The 26,911-nt window shown below is 49.3% G+C and overlaps 1 protein-coding gene across 2 annotated transcripts in view; it reads right to left on the bottom strand.

Annotated features, from left to right (window-relative positions):
- ARHGAP1 (Rho GTPase activating protein 1) overlaps positions 1 to 26,911 on the bottom strand; it is a 143,489-nt gene that overhangs the window by 54,791 nt on the left and 61,787 nt on the right. For both annotated transcript variants that reach the window (XM_068260095.1, XM_068260096.1), the window contains exon 4: positions 8,043 to 8,130. In XM_068260095.1, the coding sequence (XP_068116196.1) occupies positions 8,043 to 8,130 (88 nt within the window). The remainder of the gene's footprint in view (positions 1 to 8,042; positions 8,131 to 26,911) is intronic.

Raw genomic sequence — 26,911 nt, 5'->3', positions numbered from 1 at the left:
TGAGGAGGGGGGAGGCAGGAGAGCAGCATTGGAGAAAAGCAGCTTGTTGTGCTGTGTGAGGAGTCTGACAGCGAGTGAGGAGGGGGGAGGCAGGAGAGCAGCATTGGGGAAAAGCAGCTTGTTGTGCTGTGTGAGGAGTCTGACAGTGAGTGAGGAGGGGGGAGGCAGGAGAGCAGCATTGGGGAAAAGCAGCTTGTTGTGCTGTGTGAGGAGTCTGACAGTGAGTGAGGAGGAGGGAGGCAGGAGAGCAGCATTGGGGAAAAGCAGCTTGTTGTGCTGTGTGAGGAGTCTGACAGTGAGTGAGGAGGGGAGGGGGAGGCAGGAGAGCAGCATTGGGGAAAGCAGCTTGTTGTGCTGTGTGAGGAGTCTGACAGTGAGTGAGGAGGGGAGGGGGAGGCAGGAGAGCATCATTGAGGAAAAGTAGCTTGGTGTGCTGTGTGAGGAGTCTGACAGTGAGTGAGGAGGGGGGAGGCAGGAGAGCAGCATTGGAGAAAAGCAGCTTGTTGTGCTGTGTGAGGAGTCTGACAGTGAGTGAGGAGGAGGGAGGCAGGAGAGCAGCATTGGGGAAAAGCAGCTTGGTGTGCTGTGTGAGGAGTCTGACAGTGAGTGAGGAGGGGGGAGGCAGGAGAGCAGCATTGGAGAAAAGCAGCTTGTTGTGCTGTGTGAGGAGTCTGACAGCGAGTGAGGAGGGGGGAGGCAGGAGAGCAGCATTGGGGAAAAGCAGCTTGTTGTGCTGTGTGAGGAGTCTGACAGTGAGTGAGGAGGGGGGAGGCAGGAGAGCAGCATTGGGGAAAAGCAGCTTGTTGTGCTGTGTGAGGAGTCTGACAGTGAGTGAGGAGGAGGGAGGCAGGAGAGCAGCATTGGGGAAAAGCAGCTTGTTGTGCTGTGTGAGGCGTCTGACAGCCAGTGAGGTGGGGGGAGGCAGGAGAGCAGCATTGGAGGAAAGCAGCTTGTTGTGCTGTGTGAGGAGTCTGACAGTGAGTGAGGAGGGAGGGGGGGGGGGCAGGAGAGCAGCAGTGTTTCATGTGACTGGCACAGCAGAAGAGAGGAGTTGGCACTGCTGTCCTGACTGAGGAGGAATGGAGTAGCTGAGGGTGAGCAGTGTGTTTGTCACACTCCACACTCACAGCCAGTGTGCTATTGTGTTGGGCTGCAGCATGTCATGTGAGAACATTAATTGAAGCTGAGTAAATTGTGGGGTGCTGTGCGACCAATACATATGGAAAGGAGGGGGGGGCATCCTCATTCGTTTGCCTCAGGCAAGAAAAAGTGTAGAACCGGCCCTGAGCATCAGTGTGGTCAACTCAAGGAGGCCATGCAAAGGGGGAGGGGGGTTTGCTTAAAAGAGGAACTGTAGTGAAAAATAAAGATTCTTATATATTACAATATTCACTTATAAGTTAGTCAGTGTTTCCCCATTGCAAAGTCTTTCCTCACCCCGCTTTCTGGAATTTATCACTGGTGGTGACATCTTTATTCCTGTCAAGTGATCTCTGCAGAATGTTTGTTTACCGAGAGTTCTTTGCACAAAGGGAGATACTGCTTGCTTGGCTATTTCCCACAATGCAGCGAGGTTCACAGACAGGAAACTGTCAGGATCATGGTCCTGACATCACACTATGGGAGGGGTTTCCCCACAATATCAGCCATAGAGGCCCCACTGATTATCTATTGGAGAAAAGGTATGGACTTCTCATGGGAAAGGGGTATCCGCTACTGACTGGGATGAAGGTCAATCCTGAGAACATGTTCCTCTTTAATGAAAATTTCTGCTCAGAGAAATCGGACTGTATTACTTTCCGCAAACATGAAAAAAAGTGACTGGAAAAAAGGGCGCGGGGATTGCTGCTAGCAGAAGATCATTAGAATTAGCAATATTATCCTACTGAATTGGGGTAGTAAAATATTGGTAATGTTTATCAATATTTTACTATGACTAAACCTAATCCGACTCTCACACAGAACCCTCCCTCTACCTTTACCTCTGCCTAACCACCCTTATCCCCTCCTGGTGGTGCCTGACCCTACTGCCCTCCTCCATGCTGCCCAAACCTTAACCTGCCCCCCTGCTGCGATTTGCGGCAATAAGGACAAAGTTAGGGCGCCCGATAAAACAGCAGGCCCCGAGTCTTCCAGCTATGCAAATTGTGGCTTTGGAGCTTTGGAAAGCGGGAAGACTGGACGCCTGCCAATTTATTGGGCGTCTACCTGTGCCCATATTTTTTCTCATTGCCACAAATCGCGGCTTTGATAATGGCAGCCTAGGGCGGCGCCCTTTTTCCCTGTTTTGTTACTTTCCATGCGGCAGGACTGAAGGTATTCCGCTATGTATGAGGAGCGCATTTGTCATTATATCTTTCTCCCACTTCTGCTTGGCCAGAGCTCTGCAGAGCCGCATGAAGAGTATTGTGTCTGCAGTTGGGCAATTTCCTTCCACACTGTTCCTCTTTACATTCTACATGCTGATCAAAGGGCACAGCTGCCCAGTGACTGATCTCATAAGAGAACCAGGATGTCACCCAGCAGCAGACAAATGATTGGGGGGGAGGGGGGGGGGGGGGTTAGCTGAAGACCTGCTGATATGTGCAGGCCTCACATTCATTAGAAATGATTCCACTGCATAAAGACCAACAACAATTGCAGCAACTCAATACTATCACTTTAAATTGTTCAGTGTGTTCTTGTATAACTGCAGCTATAAAATAAAATATGAATCTAAAGCTTTAAAGGATACCCGAACTGAAATGTGACATAATGAGATAGACATGGGTATGTACAGTGCCTAGCACACAAATAACTAGGCTGTGTTCCTTTTTTTCTTACTCTGCCTGAAAGAGTTACATATAAGGTATGCAAGTGGCTGACTCAGTCCTGACTCAGACAGGAAGTGACTACAGTGTGACCCTCACTGATAAGAAATTCCACCTATAAAACACTTTCCTAGCAGAAAATGGCTTCTGAGAGCAAGAAAGAGGTAAAAAAGTGGAATTTCTTATCAGTGAGGGTCACGCTGTAGTCACTTCCTGTCTGAGTCAGGGCTGAGTCAGCCACTTACATACCTGATATTTACCTCTTTCAGGCAGAGAAAGAAAAAAAGGAACACAGCCTAGTTATTTGTGTGCTAGGCACTGTACATACCCATGTCTATCTCATCATGTCACATTTCAGTTCGGGTATCCTTTAAGGTTCCCATACATCTATCGGCCGATCGACCATCCCATTCAATATTACCGAATCGGATGAAAATCGGTGCCACCAAGTGCATGCCCAATCGACGATGCAACCAATTTGGGGCCGAGCATGTGGATTGGACATGCTGCAAGATGTCGGGCTATCTCGGTCAATCAGGTGCATGGCTTTAAAGAGACTCTGAAGCCAGTATAAATTCTTCTTTTTAACTTGTATTGCTGTCAAGGACCCTCAGCCCTGCTAAACCGCCGCTATCCTGCGGCAAAACGAAGTGTCTATACCCCCTAAATCCCCCTGCAAAATGCACGACTTTCTTGGTCGTGAATTTTGCTGCTCATGGAGGCAGAGCTATGAGCTGAAGCTCTGCCTCTCAGCGCGTCAATCTGCCTGCGGATCTCCGCCTCTCCCCCACCCCTGTCAGTGAAGAAAGATTGAGAGGGGTGGGGAGAGGCGGCAATCAGCCAGGATTGACGTGCTGAGAGGCAGAGCTACAGCCATTAGCTCTGCCTCATTCAGGAAGAGCTCCCCGGACAAATGAGAGGGGATTTAGGGGGTATAGACCCCTCATTTTGCCGCAGGATAGCGGCGGTTTAGCAGGGCTGAGGGTCCTAGACCGCAATACAAGTTAAAAAGAAGAATTTATACTGGCTTCAGAGTCTCTTTAACGGCGAGCAATATCAGGGCGAGCAACGATCGTGACGAAACCCCTGGCGCTGTCCCCCCTCTCCCCCCTAATGAGAAGACTCTGCAGTGTTATAGTGGTAGAACAGTGCAAATCTGTCATAGAAATAGGAAGTGATAGATACCGCTTCTAAAACTCGTACAAAGCTGCCACACTGGGGAGAACTGTCAGCTTGTGTTGTATGTGTTGTCTTATTCCCCACATTCTTCTTCCCAGCTGCCAGTCACAGCTCTTCCTTATAAAGCCCAGACAGCAGCTGTACTGTGAGATAGGAGAGCCACATTTATTTATCCAGATTTATTGACACCATTCAGTCCATCCTACCCCAAGAAGTGCTCTGACTGCTGCTATTTTACTATGAAAATACCATTGTGACTCCACCTTTTTCTGTGGTAAAGCTGCTGCGATGCAACTTGCCTCCCTCAGAGGATTCTCTCGCAGGCTGCACCAATTCTGACAATCCTTCCCATCTTCTCCTGTTTTAGAACAAGGAATTTGCACCTTCTTAACATCATAGCTCCCAACTGTCACTCTTTTGGAGTGACAGTCCCTCTTTGGGATCCCTGTCCCTCTTTCTCTCTTATTTGTCCCTCTTTCAAGACGGATGCACAGATCTGTGTAAATATATGTATATTTCTATCAAAAAAGGTTTTTTACTGACTCTAAACTTTATTCCCATCAATTAAAGTGAACCTTCAGACTATAAATTGACTCAGCAGCACTGAAAAGGCCTGGTGTTTCTTTAACAGTTTCACAGCATCAGAACTTTGTTTCTCTTATCCAAGCCTCATTTTTAGCTGCACAGAAGAAAACTGCCCGGGCTTTTTCCCCTTATGCTGTGCAAAACATGATGCGATTTCTGATGTTGTTCTCGTTCTGCTGTTTTGGTGCAATTTTTTTTTACATTTTGAATTTGACATTTGAAGCCTAGTGTGTGCAGCTGGGAGGGGTAATGAGGACACAGGACAGTTGGAACTGTGTCTCCTGCTCCTTGTCACCTCCTTTCAACCAAAAAGATGGCTGCCCCCATGACAAAGATGGCAGCCCCCATGAATCACAAACATTTGCCTGTTCTTTTAAAACAGGGTGGGTAAAAAATTATATTACCTATCTATTCTAATTAACATAACTAATGTAACTTAATGACAGTATGTTTGTTTAGGCTGAAGTTCCCCTTTAAAGTGATAGGCTTATTTTATTCAAATGCAAAAATGAAGGAAAGCTACTGATGATAGAAGGGACCAGTGTGGTTTAAATCATAAAACTACATCTTTTGCTTCTGAATTCTTTGTGATATGCATGGCGAGGGGTACGCTGGGGGTGTGGTTAGAGATGTGGCAGGGGCGTGTCTTAAGTCTCCCTCTTTCTTATCTAAAAAAGTTGGGAGGTATGATAAAATGTCAATGACAGTTCTACATGATTTCAAGAGACCTCATATTTTTCTCTTGCTAAATCTGCCCCAGGGATTCTTGGAATTGGTCTTCAACATAACAGGAGTTGTAGAAACGCCTTTAGCAGGTTTACTTAACTCCGGGAGATCAAACACAGTTTTTTGGGAGTTTAAGTGCATTCCAAGTGAGGTAGACAAACGGTTCAGAAATGATTTGCAATAACTGAATCGGGAGATCCTTCTACTGTAAAGTATTGTGACTATGCCCTTCAAATAAAACCTAGCTCATTACAATCTCTGTACTTCTATGGGCACAATTTATGACTGTTTGTGCGCGAAAAGTTTTGCACAGGGAAAAAAAAAAGAAAAAACTACCAAACATCAGCAATCCTGAAAAACCACAGTTTGGATTAGTCTGGCAGAGGAGCCAACACAGAAGGGATTTTTTTACAGCTGGAAATGGTCATAAAACCTCACGGATTGGAAAGGGCCAAGTACCAAATATGGCGTGTGCTTTCAGCGCCAGGAGGATGACTTCGGGCTCAGAGGACCAGCTGCCTGCGTCTGCACACATCCCCAACTCCATGCCTGAAACTGCCGAGCCTGATTAATGAGGCTGGCCAGACATGTGCAGGGTGGATGGACGCAAGACCGAAGAGGATGCCCGGTGAGGGTACCTGGTAAGGGCAACCTCACGTACTTACTGCAGAAGCTTAAAGTGGTCGAGCTGATGGCAGAGCGGACGGATACAAGATCAGTGAGGGTGATCACATGTACTTACTGCAGAAGCTTAACGTGGTCGCGCTGGTGGCAGTGCGGACGGACGCACGACCAGAGAGGATGACTGGTGAGGGTACTTACTGCAGAAGCTTAACGTGGTCTAGCTGGTGGCAGGGCGGGCGGACGCACGAGCAGAGAGGATGACCGGTGTGGGTACTTACTGCAGAAGCTTAACATGGTCTAGCTGGTGGCAGGGAGGACGGACGCACGACCGGAAAGGATGACCAGTGAGGGTACTTAATGCAGAAGCTTAACGTGGTCTAGCTGGTGGCAGGGAGGACGGACGAACAACCAGAGAGGATGACCAGTGAGGGTACTCACTGCAGAAGCTTAGCGTGGTCGAGCTGGTGGCAGGGCGGACGGGCGCACAACCAGAGAGGATGACTGGTGAGGGTACTTACTGCAGCAGCTTAACGTGGTCTAGCTGGTGGCAGGGCAGGCGGACGCACGACCAGAAAGTATGACCAGTCGGGGTACTTACTGCAGAAGCTTAACGTGGTCTAGCTGGTGGCAGGGCAGACTGACGCACGACCGGAGAGGATGACTGGTGAGGGTACTTACTGCAGAAGCTTAACGTGGTCTAACTGGTGGCAGGGCAGACTGACGCACGACCGGAGAGGATGACTGGTGAGAGTACTTACTGCAGAAGCTTAATGTGGTCGAGCTGGTGGCTGGGCGGGCGGACGGACGCACGACTGGAGAGGATGACCAGTGAGGGTACTTACTGCAGAAGCTTAACGTGGTCTAGCTGGTGGCAGGGCAGAGTGACGCCCGATCAGAGAGGATGAATGGTGAGGGTACTTACTGCAGAAGCTTAATGTGGTCGAGCTGGTGGCTGGGCGGGCGGACGGACGCACGACCGGAGAGGATGACCAGTGAGGGTACTTACTGCAGAAGCTTAACGTGGTGTAGCTGGTGGCAGGGCGGAAAGACACACGACCAGAGAGAATGACCGCACGTACTCACTGCAGAAGCTTAACGTGGTCGAGCTGGTGGCAGGGCGGACAGACGCACAACCGGAGAGGATGACCGGTGAGGGTACTTACTGCAGAAGCTTAACGTGGTCTAGCTGGTGGCAGGGCGGACGGACGCACGACCGGAGAGAATGACCGCACGTACTTACTCCAGAAGCTTAACGTGGTCGAGCTGGTGGCAGGGCGGTGGACGCACGACCAGAGAGGATGACCAGTCAGGGTACTTACTGCAGAAGCTTAACGTGGTCTAGCTGGTGGCAGGGCAGACTGACGCACGACCGGAGAGGATGACCAGTCAGGGTACTTACTGCAGAAGCTTAACGTGGTCTAGCTGGTGGCAGGGCAGAGTTACGCACGACCAGACAGGATGACTGGTGAGGGTACTTACTGCAGAAGCTTAACGTGGTCGAGCTGGTGGCTGGGCGGACGGACAGACGCACGACCGGAGAGAATGACCGCACGTACTTACTGCAGAAGCTTAACTTGGTCGAGCTGGTGGCAGGGCGGAAAGACGCACAACCAGAGAGAATGACCGCACGTACTTACTGCAGAAGCTTAACTTGGTCGAGCTGGTGGCAGGGCGGACAGACGCACGACCGGATAGGATGACCGGTGAGGGTACTTACTGCAGAACCTTAACGTGGTCGAGCTGGTGGCAGGGCGGACAGACGCACGACCGGAGAGGATGACCGGTGAGGGTACTTACTGCAGAAGCTTAACGTGGTCGAGCTGGTGGCAGGGCGGGCGGACGGACGCACGACCGGAGAGGATGACCAGTGAGGGTACTTACTGCAGAAGCTTAACGTGGTCAAGCTGGTGGCAGGGCGGACAGACGCACGACCGGAGAGGATGACCGGTGAGGGTACTTACTGCAGAAGCTTAACGTGGTCTAGCTGGTGGCAGGGCGGACGGACGCACGACCGGAGAGAATGACCGCACATACTTACTACAGAAGCTTAACGTGGTCGAGCTGGTGGCAGGGCGGACAGACGCACGACCGGAGAGGATGACTGGTGAGGGTACTTACTGCAGAAGCTTAACGTGGTCTAGCTGGTGGCAGGGCGGCAGACGGCAGGAACTGAACACCACAATCTTGCGTCCAAATTTGTCATCGCCTGCAAAGACAAACAGAGGAAATTACTGAAGATGCAAGGCTTTCTTTTCTAAATCCACCATGTATTAACAGATGACCATAATTTACAAATAAGTACAGTTATCTATCTGCTCCCCTCAGAGCTCATGAAAAATAACATTCCTTCCTTCCCGAATTATTTAAAAATTGCCCAATGAAAAGATATCCCAACTCACCATTAAAATTCATGAGATGAGGGGTGTCCATCTCATGACATGGCCCTTTCAATCAATGACTACGATGCTGGAATCCCCACCCTGTCTTTCTTTGAGTAATTAATTTGCCTTCTTAAAACAGAAGGTATTTGCAATAATTCAGTTTTAAGTGTGTAGCTGTGTTTACCCACAATGCACCACTGCAGAATATGCAAATGATCTCTGTAGCCAGGCTTACATCCAGAACCGCTGTTATATAGCGAGCCTATAGCTTATACATGTTACAGAGCCACATCAAACTCACAAGCAGACAGCCTGTTTCAGACCGTTGGCCCTCATCAGGGCATGGCATGGATTGATATGGCTCTATGGGATAGGGCTTGGACCAGTACTGCAGAATACCCAAGCAGCTCAGGGTGACCCAAAAAGGAGTAAAAGCAAGAAAGTTTAAAGGGCTAAAAGAGACCAAAAAAAGGGTAACGCAACAAAAATTTGCCTTCTCATCCGCTACATGGAATGGACAAAAATGTGCAGTGTTGCGCTGAGACATATCGCACAGAGCCACCCATTCAACACATGTGAAAGGATTCTGGGAAAGCATAGATCTGTTCCACCTGCCTGCGATTAGCCATTTGCAATTACGATTTTATGAAGCTATTTTTAGAGCGATTTTTGAATGAATGAGAGTTTTTGTTCATTTATTCAAGTTGAATTGCTCCAGAAAATGCTAAATGTTTGCGATTTTAGAAAACTCACAACGGTGCTATGGGAACACCCTCACAGAGTTTAGGTAGCCAAGCGCTTTTCAAAAAGCGATCAGAAGCGCTCTTGGTGTGCGCCAACCCTTTGATGCAAAACCACTGTACAGATGGATCCTGAGATCCAGGAATGGTCACGAGTCTAAAAGTGAAATCAATCCTGATGCCAAATGCGAGGGATATACTTACCATAGTTTAGTTTGGGAGGAACTGCAAGGGGGTTGTTTCCAGACAAAAAGAGACTGTCATAAGGACTCATTGGTTTAGGCCGGGGTCAGGAACCTTTTTGGCTGAGAGAGCCATAAACGCCACATATTTTAAAATGTAATTCCGTTATAGCCATACAATACGTTTCAAACTGGGACAGTGCGCATGCGCAGCAGAGGGCTCACGTCCCTGTTGCCATGGTGATGTGTATACAGTTGATCCACCGGGCAGCGGAAGTGTCAGACACATCTTCAGCTTCTCTCGGGTTTCAGCAACATCAGCAATTTCCCCGAGAGCCAGACAGGAGAAATACAGACTAACAGCTTGTACAATTAGCTAACTGACTTGGGGGTTGATTCACTTTGTAGAACAAGATCCCTTCACTTTGGCCCAGTAGGCTGCCTGTCAAGTGACAGGCAGCCTATTGAGCCAATCAGAGTGTGTGATCTCGTTCTACAAAGTCACTGTACCTGAGAGGATCCAGGGTGGGACAATTGGAGCGCCATTACTTTTGGGAGGAGCGTGAGTAAGTTAGTAATGCTACAGCAGTAGTGTGCCTACTTTGAAAATGTTACTTGTGCTGCCACACTAAGCTGTGCTGCTTGAGCAGTGTAGCTTAGGGAATCAACCCCTAACTGTGAGCCAGATGTAGCCATCCAAAGAGCCACATCTGGCTCCCGAGCTATAGGTTCCCTAACCCTGGTTTAGGCTTTAAATAAACATAACAATTGTAATATAAACACATTTTTTGGGGTCCATCAAAAGCCATCAGCTCCTGGCAGTGTTAATACTTCTCAACCATGCCTCCCAACTTTTTGAGATAAGGAAGAGGGGAAACTTAAGCCACACCCCTGGCGCAACCCTAATCACGCCCCCAGCACACATCACACTGGTCCATTCAACCCTGGTTCATTTTACTTCACATTAACATGAACTTATAAATAAGAAACATATAGAGTTAAAGGGCACCCGAGGTGAAAATAAACAAATGAAATAAACAATCGTATCCATCTTCCTTCTCCTAAAAATGACTTCTTAAGGATATTCCACAGTTTTAATTTTATATTCAAATCTAGTTTTCAAGTTTTTACTGTTTTATTGTTTTGCTCAATGTCACATTCATTGAAGTATGAAAGAGCTAAAATCTATGAACTATTGAACCTTTTTATCTCTTTCCTGCTCTCTCAGAAGCTACTTTCTGCTAGGAAAGTGTTTTATGCTGGAAATACACCATACGTTTTTTCGGCAGATAGATGGTTCGATAGATAATTTCCAACATGTCCGATCTTATTTTCGATTGTTTTTCTGATCGTTTTCTCATAGATGTGAATAGAAATAGATAAGAAAAGATAAGAGAATTGAGCGGGAAATAGAGTGGAAAAAAACAATTGAAACTGGAATGGAGAGTATGTAAATATTTACCTTTCTGGCTCCAGCGCAGGCGCAGCTCTGGTCTCGGAAACACGACGGAAGTAGCAGATTCCAGTTAGGTCCGCTCTACTGTGCAGGTGCAAGTCTCCTGCTCCTGTGTAGTAGAGTGGACCTGATCAGCTATTTCCGCCTATCTCTGTGCTGAAAGCCTCAACAGCGCCCCCACTGGAGCCAGGGAAGGTAAATATAGCAAGACTTGTCGAGCCAGGATAGCAGGCCACTTTGGGGTAGCCAGCGCTGGACTGCCTGCAGCTACAGGTATGGTGGAAGTCTTATTGGGACCCTGAGGCCTCCCCCTCCCGAGGTAAGTACTCCCCAGGGGACAGTTTTTTTTTTTTTTTATAGAGAGTCTCTTTAAACAATGCAGATTGCCTGGCTGTCCTGCTGAGCCTCTGTCTCTCATACTTTTAGCTATAGCCCCTGAACAAGCATGCAGATCAGAGGTTTCTGACTGAAGTGTGACTGGATAAGCTGCATGCATCTTTCAGGTGTGTGACTCTCCTGATGCCATAACGATCAGCAGGCCAGCCAGGAAACTGACAACACAAGACAAATAACATTAATATTGCGCTTTTTTCCTGGCGGACTCAAAGCACCAGAGCTGCAGCCACTAGGGAGCGCTCTATAGGCAGTAGCAGTGTTAGGGAGTTTAGCCCAAGAACCCCCCACTGAATAGGTGCTGGCTTACTGAACAGGAAGCGCCAATATTCAAACCCTGGTAACTGGCATTGTTTAACAGAAAATAAACACGGCAGCATCCATAACCATCTCACTACAGGTTCCCTTTAAGCACAACCCCCCCCCCCCCCCCCCCAAAAAAAAAAGAAAAACCTCAGATATAAATAGCCCCCATTACTCTCATATAGTGCCCAGCCCAATGACAATGAATCTCTCCTTTAGGATGTTTGTAATTTGTTTAGTTGGCATCACAGCCTTGGAGAGGAGTAATGGCAAGCATGCAGCGTGACCTGCGGGCCTCTGATCTGTTCCCTTCATTTACACAAGAGCCACATTCTGCCCGGCAGCAACAAACACAGAGCAGGCCTCACATGTCACCATAACACAGCAGATAAAAGCAGCAGCCTGACTGCCGAGCACTCCTTCCGCTGAGACATCCATCATTCTGCCACTACAGTCTATTCATGTAGATCCCTGGACTGGCTTTTATCTTACAGATTACTAGAATACTGTATATCTGATTGACACATTACTAGCATAATCATAGTCTAATGTCTTATTATGTATTTATATAGCACTGACATCTCCTGCAGCACTGTACAGAGTACATAGTCATGTCACTGACTGTCCTCAGAGGAGCTCACACTCTAATCCTACCATAGTCATAGTCTAATGTCCTACCATATTATTATTATGTATTTATATAACACTGACATCTTCTGCAGCACAGTACAGAGTACATAGTCATGTCACTGACTGTCCTCAGAGGAGCTCACACTCTAATCCTACCATAGTCATAGTCTAATGTCCTACCATTTTATTATTATGTATTTATATAGCACTGACATCTTCTGCAGCACATTACAGAGTACATAGTCATGTCACTGACTGTCCTCAGAGGAGCTCACACTCTAATCCTACCATAGTCACAGCCTAATGTCCTACCATATTATTATTATGTATTTATATAGTACTGACATCTTCTGCAGCACATTACACAGTACATAGTCATGTCACTGACTGTCCTCAGAGGAGCTCACACTCTAATCCTACCATAGTCATAGTCTAATGTCCTACCATATTATTACTATGTATTTATATAGCACTGACATCTTCTGCAGCACATTACAGAGTACGTAGCCATGTCACTGACTGTCCTCAGAGGAGCTCACAATCTAATCCTACCATAGTCATAGTCTAATGTCCTACCATATTATTATTATTATGTATTTATATAGTACTGACATCTTCTGCAGCACATTACACAGTACATAGTCATGTCACTGACTGTCCTCAGAGGAGCTCACACTCTAATCCTACCATAGTCATAGTCTAATGCCCTACCATATTATTACTATGTATTTATATAGCACTGACATCTTCTGCAGCACATTACAGAGTACATAGTCATGTCACTGACTGTCCTCAGAGAAGCTCACACTCTAATCCTACCATAGTCATAGTCTAATGTCCTACCATATTATTATTATTATGTATTTAGTGGAAGGAGATGTCTGGCTACGTAATTCAGTACTCAGTCTACCTATACTGGGGCTACCTATTACTGGGGGGGAGGGGGAGGCTGGGCTACCTCTTACTACCTATACTGGGGTATCTATTACTGGGAGGAGGGGGGCATCCTCTGGCTACCTATACTGGGTTCATACAGAAACTCTGCAGTGCTGAGAGTGACATTCCCTGTATCAGTGAAGCCATGTGACAGACAGAAAGCTTCATCCAGTTCCTATGAACTCCATCTCCTTATAGGGAAGGCTGAAGTCCCATCTGCAGACTTGTGGTAACCCGGGGCTGTGAGAAAAGGCTCTTATCCCCTGAGAGCAGGAACCGGGCAGCTATTATTAACCAGCAATGTGATGGGTACAGCTCAGTACAGCCAGTCTGCCCAGCGCCAGGCTACTGACATCACCAGGCCCTGCTGAGGCTGTAAAGATCTCCGTGAGACTGACCACATGCCACCTTTATGTATTGCTTACATTGCTTCAAAACCGAAACTTAAACACGTCTGCTCTCAGAGACCTGCAGAAATGTAAACATAGGTGCGCAACTATCCTAATTAAAGGAGAGCTAAACCTTAAAAAAATTATGAAATACATAGCAGTGCAAAGCTTTGGTTACCAAAAACGATCTGTGCATTTCAGTCTGCATGGAGTTTGTAAACTCTCCAAATGTGAGCGTAGGTTTCCTCTCACATCCCAAAAACATGCAGATAATTTAACTGGTCCACCCCCCAAATGGCCGTTTACTATGACAGAGACAGATTATGGCTATGGTAGGGATTATACTGTGAGCTCCTCTGAGGACAGTCAGTGACATGACTATGTACTGTGTAAAGTGCTGCAGAAGATGTCAGTACTGTAATATACATCATAATAATAATCATAATGATATAGTAGTACATTACACTATGACTATGGTAGGATTAGATTGTGAGCTCCTCTGAGGACAGTCAGTGACATGACTATGTACTCTGTACAGTGCTGCAGGAGATGTCAGTGCTATATAAATACATAATAATATAGTAGGACATTAGCCTAAGACAGGATTAGATTGTGATCTCCTCTGAGGACAGTCAGTGACATGGCTATGTACTCTTTAATGTGCTGCAGAAGATGTCAGTGCTATATAAATACATAATAATAAGATGAAAGAACAGCTATCGCAATAGGTTTTGTGTAATTTGGAGCTCTGCTTTGGATCACTGTCCTATAGGACAAAACTGACTTGGCCTAACTCCAAGCTACAGTGGTTTGCAAATGTATTCGGCCTCCTTGAAGTTTTCCACAGTTTGTCATATTACTGTCACAAACATGAATCAATAGTATTGGAATTCCACGTGAAAGACCAACACAAAGTGGTGTACACGTGAGAAGTAGAACGAAAATCATACAGGATTCCAAACATTTTTTTTTTACAAATCAATAACTGCAAAGTGGGGTGTGCGTAATTATTCAGCCCCCTTTGGTCTAAGTGCAGACAGTTGCCCATAGACATTGCCTGATGAGTGCTAATGACTAAATAGTGTGTACCTCTGTGTAATCTAATGTCAGTACAAATACAGCTACTCTGTGGCGGCCTCAGAGGTTGTCTATGAGAATCTCGGGAACAACAACACCATGAAGTCCAAAGAACACACCAGACAGGTCAGGGATAAAGTATATTGAGAAATTTAAAGCAGGTTTAGGCTACAAAAAGATTTCCAAAGCCTTGAACATCCCACGGAGCACTGTTCAAGCGATCATTCAGAAATGGAAGGAGTATGGCACAACTGTAAACCTACCAAGGCAAGGCCGTCCACCTAAACTCACAGGTCGAACAAGGAGAGCGCTGATCAGAAATGCAGTCAAGAGGCCCATGGTGACTCTGGACGAGCTGCAGAGATCTACAGCTCAGGTGGGGGAAATCTGTCCATAGGACAACTATTAGCCATGCACTGTACAAAGTTGGCCTTTATGGAAGAGTGGCAAGAAGAAAGCCATTGTTAACAGAAAAGCATAACGTTTGCAGTTTGCCACAAGCCATGTGGGGGACGCAGCAAACATGCGGAAGAAGGTGCTCTGGTCAGATGAGACCAAAATGGAACTTTTTATATATAAATATGGTGGTGGCAGCATCATGCTCGGGGGGTGCATCTCTTCAGCAGGGACAGGGAAGCTGGTCAGAGTTGATGGGAAGATGGATGGAGCCAAATACAGGGCAAACTTGGAAGAAAACCTCTTGGAGACTGCAAAAGACTTGAGACTGGGGCGGAGGTTCACCTTCCAGCAGGACAATGACCCTAAACATAAAGCCAGGGCAACAATGGAATGGTTTAAAACAAAACATATCTATGTGTTAGAATGGCCCAGTCAAAGTCCAGATCTAAATCCAATCAAAAATCTGTGGCAAGATCTAAAAACTGCTGTTCACAAACGCTGTCCATCTAATCTGACTGAGCTGGAGCTGTTTTGCAAAAAAGAATGGGCAAGGATTTCCATCTCTAGATATGCAAAGCTGGTAGTGACATACCCTAAAAGACACTGAGTAGCGCGCATGCTCAGTGTGAAGTTAATAATGATGCTGCTGCAGATAAAATACGAAATATCTCCACTCCCACACCTCTTACACTCCCCAAATTTTCAGGGTAGGGAGAGGACCCCCCGAACGACCTCTATGCCAAATTGCAGCCCCCGAGACCCGCTGGTTCAGGAGATAGATTAGAGAAATCTATCTCGGGAACCAGCGGGTCTCGGGCTGCAATTTGGCATAAAGGTCTTTCGGGGGGTCCCTTCCCTACCCTGAAAATTTGGGGAGTGTAAGAGGTGTGGGAGCGGAGATATTTCGTATTTTAACTCCAGCAGCAGCAGTCTATAGGAAATGTGGCATCACAGTCTCCTACTACGCATGCGGGGCAGCGCAAATCCACAGGCAGCGTAATCAGACACAACACCAGCAGTGATCTGGGGGGGGATCAGAGAGGTGTGGTGCAGCTTGGGAGGCTTAGTTAGCTAGCGAAGTGCTAGCTAGAGCATTTAAATTACATTTTATTTTAAAAGAATCCTCCCGCGGACGCAGCCTATGAAACTGCGTACCGCCAGGGAGGTTAACAGTCTCATGCAGAACTGAGAGTCTATAAAAAAGAAAAATGCAAACAACTACAGCATTGTTACCCAGCTAGTAGTAAATGGTTACAGGAAGTGGCCACTAAAGATGGAAAAAAAAAAGCGAAAAATTAACAAAGTCCTGGGGCTAAGCTGAACAAACATAGCACAGCATGCCAAGTATGTGCAGAATGTCTTATCTCATTCAGCAGAAGCAGATCTGGAGCCCGGGTCATGCTCAGAATCAGCTATGGACAAACTGATGGTCTGCTGGCAATGGAATTCCACTGCTGAGTTCATCTGACATGTTATAGCAAGTCCTCAATTCCCAGGAAAGTTCCTCCAGTACAATGACGCTTGTTTATTCCCAGCTGCTGCCATCATTTGTTTATCTTCTGAGAGCTGTGCTGTGCGAGCATCAAGAATCCTGCTTGTCCTGCACGTAAAGCAGCAAGTGATCACACATACAGTATGTGAGTCCTGGGGACTAGCAGGGCAAGGGGTGACTCGTACAGTATGTGAGTCCTGGGGACTAGCAGGGCAAGGGGTGACACATACAGTATGTGAGTCCTGGGGACTAGCAGGGCAAGGAGTGACACATACAGTATGTGAGTCCTGGGGACTAGCAGGGCAAGGGGTGACACGTACAGTATGTGAGTCCTGGGGACTAGCAGGGCAAGGGGTGACACGTACAGTATGTGAGTCCTGGGGACTAGCAGGGCAAGTGATAACACATACAGAATGTGAGTCCTGGGAACTAGCGGGGCAAGTGATAACACATACAGTATGTGAGTCCTGGGGACAAGCAGGGCAAGGGGTGACACATACAGTATGTGAGTCCTGGGGACTAGCAGGGCAAGGGGTGACACATACAGTATGTGAGTCCTGGGGACTAGCAGGGCAAGTGGTGACACATACAGTATGTGAGTCCTGGGGACTAGCAGGGCAAGTGGTGACACATACAGTATGTGAGTCCTGGGGACTAGCAGGGCAAGGGGTGACACATACAGTATGTGAGTCCTGGGAACTAGCAGGGCAAGGGGTGACACGTACAGTATGTGAGTCCTGGGGACTAGCAGGGCAAGTGATAACACATACAGTATGTGAGTCCTGGGGACTAGCAGGGCAAGTGATAACACATACAGTATGTGAGTCCTGGGGACTAGCAGGGCAAGTGGTGACACATACAGTATGTGAGTCCTGGGGACTAGCAGGGCAAGGGGTGACACGTACAGTATGTGAGTCCTGGGGACTAGCAGGGCAAGGGGTGACACGTACAGTATGTGAGTCCTGGGGACTAGCAGGGCAAGGGGTGACACATACAGTATGTGAGTCCTGGGGACTAGCAGGGCAAGTGGTGACACGTACAGTATGTGAGTCCTGGGGACTAGCAGGGCAAGGGGTGACACACAGTATGTGAGTCCTGGGGACTAGCGGGGCAAGGGGTGACACATACAGTATGTGAGTCCTGGGGACAAGCAGGGCAAGTGATAACGCATACAGTATGTGAGTCCTGGGGACAAGCAGGGCAAGTGGTGACACATACAGTATGTGAGTCCTGGGGACTAGCGGGGCAAGGGGCGACACAAACAGTATGTGAGTCCTGGGGACTAGCAGGGCAAGTGGTGACACATACAGTATGTGATTCCTGGGGACTAGCAGGGCAAGGGGTGATACATACAGTATGTGAGTCCTGGGGACTAGCGGGGCAAGGGGAGACACATGCAGTATGTGAGTCCTGGGGACTAGCAGGGCAAGGGGTGACTCGTACAGTATGTGAGTCCTGGGGACAGGCGGGGCAAGGGGTGACACATACAGTATGCGAGTCCTGGGGACTAGCAGGGCAAGGGGTGACTCGTACAGTATGTGAGTCCTGGGGACTAGCAGGGCAAGGGGCGACACAAACAGTATGTGAGTTCTGGGGACTAGCAGGGCAAGGGGTGACACATACAGTATGTGAGTCCTGGGGACTAGCAGGGCAAGTGATAACACATAGAGTATGTGAGTCCTGGGGACTAGCAGGGCAAGTGGTGACACATAGAGTGGGCAGCACGGTGGCATAGTGGTTAGCTCTCTCGCCTTGCAGCGCTGGGTCCCTGGTTCGAACCTCAGCCAGGGCACTATCTGCAAAGAGTTTGTATGTTCTCTCCGTGTCTGCATGGGTTTCCTCCGGGCACTCCGGTTTCCTCCCACATTCCAAAAACATACGGATAAGTTAATTGGCTCCCCCTAAAAATTGGCCCTAGACTACAGTGCTTACACTACATAATATAGAGATATGGCAATGATAGGGATTAGATTGTGAGCTCCTTTGAGGGACAGTTAGTGACAAGATATATATATATATACACACTGCACAGCGCTGCGTACTATGTCGGCGCTATATAAATACTAAATAATAATAATAATAATAATAATACAGTATGTGAGTCCTGGGGACTAGCAGGACAAGGGGTGACACATACAGTATGTGAGTCCTGGGGACTAGCAGGGCAAGTGATAACACATACAGTATGTGAGTCCTGGGGACTAGCAGGGCAAGTGATAACACATACAGTATGTGAGTCCTGGGGACTAGCAGGGCAAGTGGTGACACATACAGTATGTGAGTCCTGGGGACTAGCAGGGCAAGTGGTGACACGTACAGTATGTGAGTCCTGGGAACTAGCAGGGCAAGGGGTGACACATACAGTATGTGAGTCCTGGGGACAAGCAGGGCAAGGGGTGACACATACAGTATGTGAGTCCTGGGGACTAGCAGGGCAAGTGGTGACACGTACAGTATGCGAGTTCTGTGGACTAGCAGGGCAAGTGGTGACACATACAGTATGTGAGTCCTGGGGACTAGCGGTGCAGGTGGTGACATACAGTATGTGAGTCCTGGGGACTAGCAGGGCAAGGGGTGACACATACAGTATGTGAGTCCTGGGGACTAGCAGGGCAAGTGGTGACACGTACAGTATGTGAGTCCTGGGAACTAGCGGGGCAAGTGATAACACATACAGTATGTGAGTCCTGGGGACTAGCAGGGCAAGTGGTGACACGTACAGTATGTGAGTCCTGGGGACTAGCAGGGCAAGTGGTGACACGTACAGTATGTGAGTCCTGGGGACTAGCAGGGCAAGGGGTGACACATACAGTATGTGAGTCCTGGGGACTAGCGGGGCAAGGGGTGACACATACAGTATGTGAGTCCTGGGGACAAGCAGGGCAAGTGGTGACACATACAGTATGTGAGTCCTGGGGACTAGCAGGGCAAGTGATAACACATACAGTATGTGAGTCCTGGGGACAAGCAGGGCAAGTGGTGACACATACAGTATGTGAGTCCTGGGGACTAGCAGGGCAAGTGGTGACACGTACAGTATGCGAGTTCTGTGGACTAGCAGGGCAAGTGGTGACACATACAGTATGTGAGTCCTGGGGACTAGCGGTGCAGGTGGTGACATACAGTATGTGAGTCCTGGGGACTAGCAGGGCAAGGGGTGACACATACAGTATGTGAGTCCTGGGGACTAGCAGGGCAAGTGGTGACACGTACAGTATGTGAGTCCTGGGAACTAGCGGGGCAAGTGATAACACATACAGTATGTGAGTCCTGGGGACTAGCAGGGCAAGTGGTGACACGTACAGTATGTGAGTCCTGGGGACTAGCAGGGCAAGTGGTGACACGTACAGTATGTGAGTCCTGGGGACTAGCAGGGCAAGTGATAACACACACAGTATGTGAGTCCTGGGGACTAGCGGGGCAAGGGGTGACACGTACAGTATGTGAGTCCTGGGGACTAGCAGGGCAAGTGATAACACATACAGTATGTGAGTCCTGGGGACTAGCGGGGCAAGGGGTGACACATACAGTATGTGAGTCCTGGGGACTAGCAGGGCAAGTGGTGACACGTAAAGTATGTGAGTCCTGGGGACTAGCAGGGCAAGTGGTGAAACGTACAGTATGTGAGTACTGGGGACTAGCAGGGCAAGTGGTGACACATACAGTATGTGAGTCCTGGGGACTAGCGGGGCAAGGGGTGACACATACAGTATGTAAGTCCTGGGGACTAGCAGGGCAAGGGGTGACACACAGTATGTGAGTACTGGGGACTAGCAGGGCAAGGGGTGACACATACAGTATGTGAGTCCTGGGGACAAGCAGGGCAAGTGATAACACATACAGTATGTGAGTCCTGGGGACTAGCAGGGCAAGTGGTGACATACAGTATGTGAGTCCTGGGGACTAGCAGGGCAAGTGGTGACACATACAGTATGCGAGTCCTGGGGACTAGCAGGGCAAGGGGTGACACATACAGTATGTGAGTCCTGGGGACTAGCAGGGCAAGTGGTGACACATACAGTATGTGAGTCCTGGGGACTAGCAGGGCAAGTGGTGACACATACAGTATGTGAGTCCTGGGGACTAGCAGGGCAAGGGGTGACACGTACAGTATGTGAGTCCTGGGGACTAGCAGGGCAAGTGATAACACATACAGTATGTGAGTCCTGGGGACTAGCAGGGCAAGTGATAACACATAGAGTATGTGAGTCCTGGGGACTAGCAGGGCAAGTGGTGACACATACAGTGGGCAGCACGGTGGCATAGTGGTTAGCTCTCTCGCCTTGCAGCGCTGGGTCCCTGGTTCGAATCTCAGCCAGGGCACTATCTGCAAAGAGTTTGTATGTTCTCCTTCCGTGTCTGCATGGGTTTCCTCCGGGCACTCCGGTTTCCTCCCACATTCCAAAAACATACGGATAAGTTAATTGGCTCCCCCTAAAAATTGGCCCTAGACTACAGTGCTTACACTACATAATATAGAGATATGGCAATGATAGGGATTAGATTGTGAGCTCCTTTGAGGGACAGTTAGTGACAATATATATATACACTGCACAGCGCTGCGTACTATGTCGGCGCTATATAAATACTAAATAATAATAATAATAATAATAATAATAATAATACAGTATGTGAGTCCTGGGGACTAGCAGGACAAGGGGCGACACATACAGTATGTGAGTCCTGGGGACTAGCAGGGCAAGGGGTGACACACAGTATGTGAGTCCTGGGGACTAGCAGGGCAAGGGGTGACATACAGTATGTGAGTCCTGGGGACTAGCAGGGCAAGTGGTGACACATACAGTATGTGAGTCCTGGGGACTAGCAGGGCAAGTGGTGACACGTACAGTATGTGAGTCCTGGGGACTAGCAGGGCAAGTGATAACACATACAGTATGTGAGTCCTGGGGACTAGCAGGGCAAGGGGTGACACATACAGTATGTGAGTCCTGGGGACTAGCAGGGCAAGTGGTGACACGTACAGTATGCAAGTTCTGTGGACTAGCATGGCAAGTGGTGACACATACAGTATGTGAGTCCTGGGGACTAGCGGTGCAGGTGGTGACATACAGTATGTGAGTCCTGGGGACTAGCAGGGCAAGGGGTGACACATACAGTATGTGAGTCCTGGGGACTAGCAGGGCAAGGGGTGACACATACAGTATGTGAGTCCTGGGGACTAGCAGGGCAAGTGGTGACACATACAGTATGTGAGTCCTGGGGACTAGCAGGGCAAGTGGTGACACATACAGTATGTGAGTCCTGGGGACTAGCAGGGCAAGTGGTGACACATACAGTATGTGAGTCCTGGGAACTAGCAGGGCAAGGGGTGACACATACAGTATGTGAGTCCTGGGGACTAGCAGGGCAAGTGGTGACACGTACAGTATGCGAGTTCTGTGGACTAGCAGGGCAAGTGGTGACACATACAGTATGTGAGTGCTGGGGACTAGCGGTGCAGGTGGTGACATACAGTATGTGAGTCCTGGGGACTAGCAGGGCAAGGGGTGACACATACAGTATGTGAGTCCTGGGGACTAGCAGGGCAAGTGGTGACACGTACAGTATGTGAGTCCTGGGAACTAGCGGGGCAAGTGATAACACATACAGTATGTGAGTCCTGGGGACTAGCAGGGCAAGTGGTGACACGTACAGTATGTGAGTCCTGGGGACTAGCAGGGCAAGTGGTGACACGTACAGTATGTGAGTCCTGGGGACGAGCAGGGCAAGGGGTGACACATACAGTATGTGAGTCCTGGGGACTAGCGGGGCAAGGGGTGACACATACAGTATGTGAGTCCTGGGGACTAGCAGGGCAAGTGATAACACATACAGTATGTGAGTCCTGGGGACAAGCAGGGCAAGTGGTGACACATACAGTATGTGAGTCCTGGGGACTAGCAGGGCAAGTGGTGACACGTACAGTATGCGAGTTCTGTGGACTAGCAGGGCAAGTGGTGACACATACAGTATGTGAGTCCTGGGGACTAGCGGTGCAGGTGGTGACATACAGTATGTGAGTCCTGGGGACTAGCAGGGCAAGGGGTGACACATACAGTATGTGAGTCCTGGGGACTAGCAGGGCAAGTGGTGACACGTACAGTATGTGAGTCCTGGGAACTAGCGGGGCAAGTGATAACACATACAGTATGTGAGTCCTGGGGACTAGCAGGGCAAGTGGTGACACGTACAGTATGTGAGTCCTGGGGACTAGCAGGGCAAGTGGTGACACGTACAGTATGTGAGTCCTGGGGACTAGCGGGGCAAGGGGTGACACATACAGTATGTGAGTCCTGGGGACTAGCGGGGCAAGTGGTGACACGTAAAGTATGTGAGTCCTGGGGACTAGCAGGGCAAGTGGTGAAACGTACAGTATGTGAGTACTGGGGACTAGCAGGGCAAGTGGTGACACATACAGTATGTGAGTCCTGGGGACTAGCGGGGCAAGGGGTGACACATACAGTATGTAAGTCCTGGGGACTAGCAGGGCAAGGGGTGACACACAGTATGTGAGTACTGGGGACTAGCAGGGCAAGGGGTGACACATACAGTATGTGAGTCCTGGGGACAAGCAGGGCAAGGGGTGACACATACAGTATGTGAGTCCTGGGGACTAGCAGGGCAAGTGGTGACACGTACAGTATGCGAGTTCTGTGGACTAGCAGGGCAAGTGGTGACACATACAGTATGTGAGTCCTGGGGACTAGCGGTGCAGGTGGTGACATACAGTATGTGAGTCCTGGGGACTAGCAGGGCAAGGGGTGACACATACAGTATGTGAGTCCTGGGGACTAGCAGGGCAAGTGGTGACACGTACAGTATGTGAGTCCTGGGAACTAGCGGGGCAAGTGATAACACATACAGTATGTGAGTCCTGGGGACTAGCAGGGCAAGGGGTGACACGTACAGTATGTGAGTCCTGGGGACTAGCAGGGCAAGTGGTGACACGTACAGTATGTGAGTCCTGGGGACTAGCGGGGCAAGGGGTGACACATACAGAATGTGAGTCCTGGGGACTAGCGGGGCAAGGGGTGACACATACAGAATGTGAGTCCTGGGGACTAGCGGGGCAAGGGGTGACACATACAGTATGTGAGTCCTGGGGACTAGCAGGGCAAGTGATAACACATACAGTATGTGAGTCCTGGGGACAAGCAGGGCAAGTGGTGACACATACAGTATGTGAGTCCTGGGGACAAGCAGGGCAAGTGGTGACACGTACAGTATGCGAGTTCTGTGGACTAGCAGGGCAAGTGGTGACACATACAGTATGTGAGTCCTGGGGACTAGCGGTGCAGGTGGTGACATACAGTATGTGAGTCCTGGGGACTAGCAGGGCAAGTGGTGACACGTACAGTATGTGAGTCCTGGGAACTAGCGGGGCAAGTGATAACACATACAGTATGTGAGTCCTGGGAACTAGCGGGGCAAGTGATAACACATACAGTATGTGAGTCCTGGGGACTAGCAGGGCAAGTGGTGACACGTACAGTATGTGAGTCCTGGGGACTAGCAGGGCAAGTGGTGACACGTACAGTATGTGAGTCCTGGGGACTAGCGGGGCAAGGGGTGACACATACAGTATGTGAGTCCTGGGGACTAGCGGGGCAAGGGGTGACACGTAAAGTATGTGAGTCCTGGGGACTAGCAGGGCAAGTGGTGACACGTAAAGTATGTGAGTCCTGGGGACTAGCAGGGCAAGTGGTGAAAAGTACAGTATGTGAGTACTGGGGACTAGCAGGGCAAGTGGTGACACATACAGTATGTGAGTCCTGGGGACTAGCGGGGCAAGGGGTGACACATACAGTATGTAAGTCCTGGGGACTAGCAGGGCAAGGGGTGACACACAGTATGTGAGTACTGGGGACTAGCAGGGCAAGGGGTGACACATACAGTATGTGAGTCCTGGGGACAAGCAGGGCAAGTGATAACACATACAGTATGTGAGTCCTGGGGACTAGCAGGGCAAGTGGTGACATACAGTATGTGAGTCCTGGGGACTAGCAGGGCAAGTGGTGACACATACAGTATGCGAGTCCTGGGGACTAGCAGGGCAAGGGGTGACACATACAGTATGTGAGTCCTGGGGACTAGCAGGGCAAGTGGTGACACATACAGTATGTGAGTCCTGGGGACTAGCAGGGCAAGTGGTGACACATACAGTATGTGAGTCCTGGGGACTAGCAGGGCAAGGGGTGACACATACAGTATGTGAGTCCTGGGAACTAGCGGGCAAGTGATAACACATACAGTATGTGAGTCCTGGGGACAAGCAGGGCAAGTGGTGACACATACAGTATGTGAGTCCTGGGGACTAGCAGGGCAAGGGGTGACACGTACAGTATGTGAGTCCTGGGGACTAGCAGGGCAAGTGATAACACATACAGTATGTGAGTCCTGGGGACAAGCAGGGCAAGGGGTGACACATACAGTATGTGAGTCCTGGGGACTAGCAGGGCAAGTGGTGACACGTACAGTATGCGAGTTCTGTGGACTAGCAGGGCAAGTGGTGACACATACAGTATGTGAGTCCTGGGGACTAGCGGTGCAGGTGGTGACATACAGTATGTGTGTCCTGGGGACAAGCAGGGCAAGGGGTGACACATACAGTATGTGAGTCCTGGGGACTAGCAGGGCAAGTGGTGACACATACAGTATGTGAGTCCTGGGGACTAGCAGGGCAAGTGGTGACACATACAGTATGTGAGTCCTGGGGACTAGCGGTGCAGGTGGTGACATACAGTATGTGAGTCCTGGGGACTAGCAGGGCAAGGGGTGACATACAGTGTGTGAGTCCTGGGGACTAGCAGGGCAAGGGGTGACACATACAGTATGTGAGTCCTGGGGACTAGCAGGGCAAGTGGTGACACGTACAGTATGTGAGTCCTGGGGACAAGCAGGGCAAGTGGTGACACATACAGTATGTGAGTCCTGGGGACTAGCGGTGCAGGTGGTGACATACAGTATGTGAGTCCTGGGGACTAGCAGGGCAAGGGGTGACACATACAGTATGCGAGTTCTGTGGACTAGCAGGGCAAGTGGTGACACATACAGTATGTGAGTCCTGGGGACTAGCGGTGCAGGTGGTGACATACAGTATGTGAGTCCTGGGGACTAGCAGGGCAAGGGGTGACACATACAGTATGTGAGTCCTGGGGACTAGCAGGGCAAGTGGTGACACGTACAGTATGTGAGTCCTGGGAACTAGCGGGGCAAGTGATAACACATCCAGTATGTGAGTCCTGGGGACTAGCAGGGCAAGTGGTGACACGTACAGTATGTGAGTCCTGGGGACTAGCAGGGCAAGTGGTGACACATACAGTATGTGAGTCCTGGGGACTAGCGGGGCAAGGGGTGACACATACAGTATGTGAGTCCTGGGGACTAGCAGGGCAAGTGGTGACACGTACAGTATGTGAGTCCTGGGGACTAGCAGGGCAAGTGGTGACACGTACAGTATGTGAGTCCTGGGGACTAGCGGTGCAGGTGGTGACATACAGTATGTGAGTCCTGGGGACTAGCAGGGCAAGGGGTGACACATACAGTATGCGAGTTCTGTGGACTAGCAGGGCAAGTGGTGACACATACAGTATGTGAGTCCTGGGGACTAGCAGGGCAAGTGGTGACACGTAAAGTATGTGAGTCCTGGGGACTAGCAGGGCAAGTGGTGACACGTACAGTATGTGAGTCCTGGGGACTAGCAGGGCAAGTGGTGACACGTACAGTATGTGAGTCCTGGGAACTAGCAGGACAAGGGGTGACACGTACAGTATGTGAGTCCTGGGGACTAGCAGGGCAAGTGGTGACACGTAAAGTATGTGAGTCCTGGGGACTAGCAGGGCAAGTGGTGACACGTACAGTATGTGAGTCCTGGGGACTAGCAGGGCAAGTGGTGACACGTACAGTATGTGAGTCCTGGGGACTAGCAGGACAAGGGGTGACACGTACAGTATGTGAGTCCTGGGAACTAGCGGGGCAAGTGATAACACATACAGTATGTGAGTCCTGGGGACAAGCAGGGCAAGTGATAACACATACAGTATGTGAGTCCTGGGGACTAGCAGGGCAAGGGGTGACACATACAGTATGTGAGTCCTGGGGACTAGCAGGGCAAGTGATAACACATACAGTATGTGAGTCCTGGGAACTAGCGGGGCAAGTGGTGATACACACAGTATGTAACAGGACAATCACACAATCCCATCATCTGTGTCATACAAAGCCACCTCCTTCCCCACCCCCTCCACAGGCCAAATGTATCCACTACCCTCTTGTCATGTTTAACATCTACAGATGTGACAGTGAGATGCTAATAATATAATAATATGCTGGAACTAGACCAATCAAATGCAGTAGTTGATCATTTTGATTGGTTTATATCAAAGCTGCACAAACGTTGAGGTCTTTGAACCACTTTTTTTTTGGGGGGGGGTCTGGTTGGGGACTTAACCTCTTGAGGACCACAGGCTTACAAAGTCCTAGTGACCAGGAGCTTTTTTACAATTCCGCACTCTGTAGCTTTAGCAGTTTGCTGCTTGGCCATACAACTTACCGGCCAAAATTAATCCTGCCTCCTTTTCTGCCCACCAGCAGAGCTTTATGTTGGTGG

This window comes from Hyperolius riggenbachi, chromosome 11 (genome assembly GCF_040937935.1).
Source record: "Hyperolius riggenbachi isolate aHypRig1 chromosome 11, aHypRig1.pri, whole genome shotgun sequence".
Classification (NCBI taxonomy): domain Eukaryota; kingdom Metazoa; phylum Chordata; class Amphibia; order Anura; family Hyperoliidae; genus Hyperolius; species Hyperolius riggenbachi.
Note: the sequence above shows the minus strand (reverse complement) of the source record. Positions and strands in the feature narration are given on the sequence as shown.